This window comes from Rhodotorula toruloides (assembly GCF_000320785.1).
Source record: "Rhodotorula toruloides NP11 unplaced genomic scaffold Scaffold12, whole genome shotgun sequence".
Lineage (NCBI taxonomy): Eukaryota > Fungi > Basidiomycota > Microbotryomycetes > Sporidiobolales > Sporidiobolaceae > Rhodotorula > Rhodotorula toruloides.
The window spans coordinates 443,914-445,911 of NW_015622972.1; the positions used below are offsets into that span (position 1 = coordinate 443,914).

The 1,998-nt window shown below is 63.7% G+C and overlaps 2 protein-coding genes across 2 annotated transcripts in view; both read right to left on the reverse strand.

Annotated features, from left to right (window-relative positions):
- The window catches only part of RHTO_01269 (uncharacterized protein), a gene marked incomplete at both ends in the record, with an annotated part of 1,235 nt that extends 279 nt beyond the window's left edge, over positions 1-956 (reverse strand). Inside the window, 7 exons of the mRNA XM_016414952.1 lie at positions 51-95; positions 162-227; positions 290-301; positions 370-558; positions 612-671; positions 745-801; positions 860-956. Coding sequence (XP_016273173.1) covers positions 51-95; positions 162-227; positions 290-301; positions 370-558; positions 612-671; positions 745-801; positions 860-956 — 526 coding nt within the window. The remainder of the gene's footprint in view (positions 1-50; positions 96-161; positions 228-289; positions 302-369; positions 559-611; positions 672-744; positions 802-859) is intronic.
- Positions 957-1,372: 416 nt separating this feature from the next.
- The window catches only part of RHTO_01270 (uncharacterized protein), a gene marked incomplete at both ends in the record, with an annotated part of 2,987 nt that continues 2,361 nt past the window's right edge, over positions 1,373-1,998 (reverse strand). Inside the window, 3 exons of the mRNA XM_016414953.1 lie at positions 1,373-1,437; positions 1,653-1,727; positions 1,883-1,924. Coding sequence (XP_016273174.1) covers positions 1,373-1,437; positions 1,653-1,727; positions 1,883-1,924 — 182 coding nt within the window. The remainder of the gene's footprint in view (positions 1,438-1,652; positions 1,728-1,882; positions 1,925-1,998) is intronic.

Sequence of the window (1,998 nt, forward strand, 5' to 3'; positions counted from 1 at the left end):
GGCGAGGTCAGCTGCGAACGAGGAAGAAGGGAGTGAAAGCGAGGACGCACCGCCGTAGCCTCCGCCGTATCCGCCGAGACCCTTGGCACCGTAGCCTGCGCAAGGGAGAGGAAGAGGTCAGCCTCGAGCGAGAGTGAGGGCAAGAAGATGGTTCAACTCACCGCCGTATCCGCCGCCGTATCCGCCGCCGTAGCCGCCGCCGTAGCCGCCGAGCTTCGAGCCGTAAGCTGCGATGCGACGGAGCGGAGTCAGCGAACTGAGGAAGCGGACGAGTGAGGAGGGGACGAACCGGAGCCGTAGCCTGGCGAGAGCGGACGAGAGGACGTCAGCGCAAGAACAGAAGGGAGAGAGTGGGAAGCGCGAACGCACCAGAGTTCTTCGCTTCGTGCTCCGCCGCCTCGGCGCCGGCGGTCTCAGCGTTGGCGTGACCCGCCTTGCCGCCGTACGCCTTCGCGGCGTTGTACTCCTCCGCATTGCCCTTTGCGCGGTCGTAGGCACCGTCAACGTGGTTGTACTCCTTGTTGTGGCCAAAGTTCTGCGCGGCGCCGGCGTGGTCGGCTGCGTGCGAGCGGACTTAGCGAGGGCGTAGAGAAACGGAATGCGGGACGCACCTTTGGCGTAGTTGGCGCCGTTGTTGTAGTGGTCGGCGTCGGCCCACTCGTTGGCGTGGTCTGCGGAGACCGAGCGAGCGAAGGAGAGAGTCAGCGAGCGAAAGAGGGAAGACGGGAGGCGAGCGGAACGCACTCTGCTCTGCCGCGCTGCCGTGAGCGACAGCGTTCTTGCCGCCGAAGCCGCCGTATCCTGCGTGCGGCCAGTGTCAATGCGTAAGGTTTCGAAGGAGAGAGGGAGGAAGACGTACCGCCCTTGAGGCCCTTGTCTTCAATGACGACGCTGGGAGCGGCGAAGGAGGCCGTTGCGAGAGCCGCGATGGCGAGGATGGTCTTGGTGGTGAACATGTCGGGAGTGTTGTGGCTGGAGGAGGTCGTCGAGGCTGTGGTGGAGGCGAGTGATGGAGGCAGAAGGAGGAGCGAGGGAGGCGAGCGCGCCTTTGTAGGCGGTAGCTGGTGCGACGTAGGACGAGGAGGAACGCTTGGAAGCCACCCTCGAAATCGACGAGGACGAAGTGCGTGGTCCCCGGTGCATGCACGCCAAGACGAGCTCAGATCAGATTAGGTCGCACCGGTCGGACGAGGCGAGATGTCGGAGAAGTCGGAAGCGAAGAGGTTGAAGAGCGTGGAACGCGCCGTTCAGACGATGCAGCGAGTACAGTACCAAGGCGCTCGTCACGCACGCCGGAAGCGGTTACGACTGGAAAAGCGAGCATTGCCCTCCCTCACACGTGAGACCAGCTCGTCTGGTCGCAATGCAGCCATCACGCCTCGTCTCCCCGCTCGGAAGCCACGGACTGCGCCAATCCGAGAGTGCAGATGACGTTCGCTGTCGAGGGCGGGAGTAGCGATCGCGTTGAGCAATGCGGAGGGAGGAGCGAAGTTTGTCGTCGCTCGAGTCCGCCTACCCCATCAGGATTTGTTCCGAGACACTGCGAGCCATTAACAGACTTGAGCAAGTCATGGCCCAGCAGCAGCGAGTGTGAGAAGCGAGAGAAGCTGCTCCTCGCTCCTGATCACGGTACGTGCAGCGAATTCCCTCACCTCCCGCAAGCCGCGAAGGGCGGTGCTGAGGTCGACAGCAGATTTCGAGCCCAGGAAACCCCTTGCTCTCGTAGCCTGCACGCAGCGGGGTAGGGGATAACTGTAGGACGCGGGAAGAGAAGGGAGTGCGGACTCACCACCACCACACCCGCCGCGAGCTTCGAGCCCTAGGCTGCGATGCGAAGGAGCCGACTCAGCGAGCGAGGAAGCAAGCAAGTGAGGGGACGAACCGGAGCCATAGCCTAGCGAGAGTGGATGATGGAGGTTCAGCGCTGAGAAGAAGGGAGAGAGCGGGAAGCGCGAACGCCCCAGAGTTCCCCGCTTCGTGCTCCGCCGCCTCGGCGCC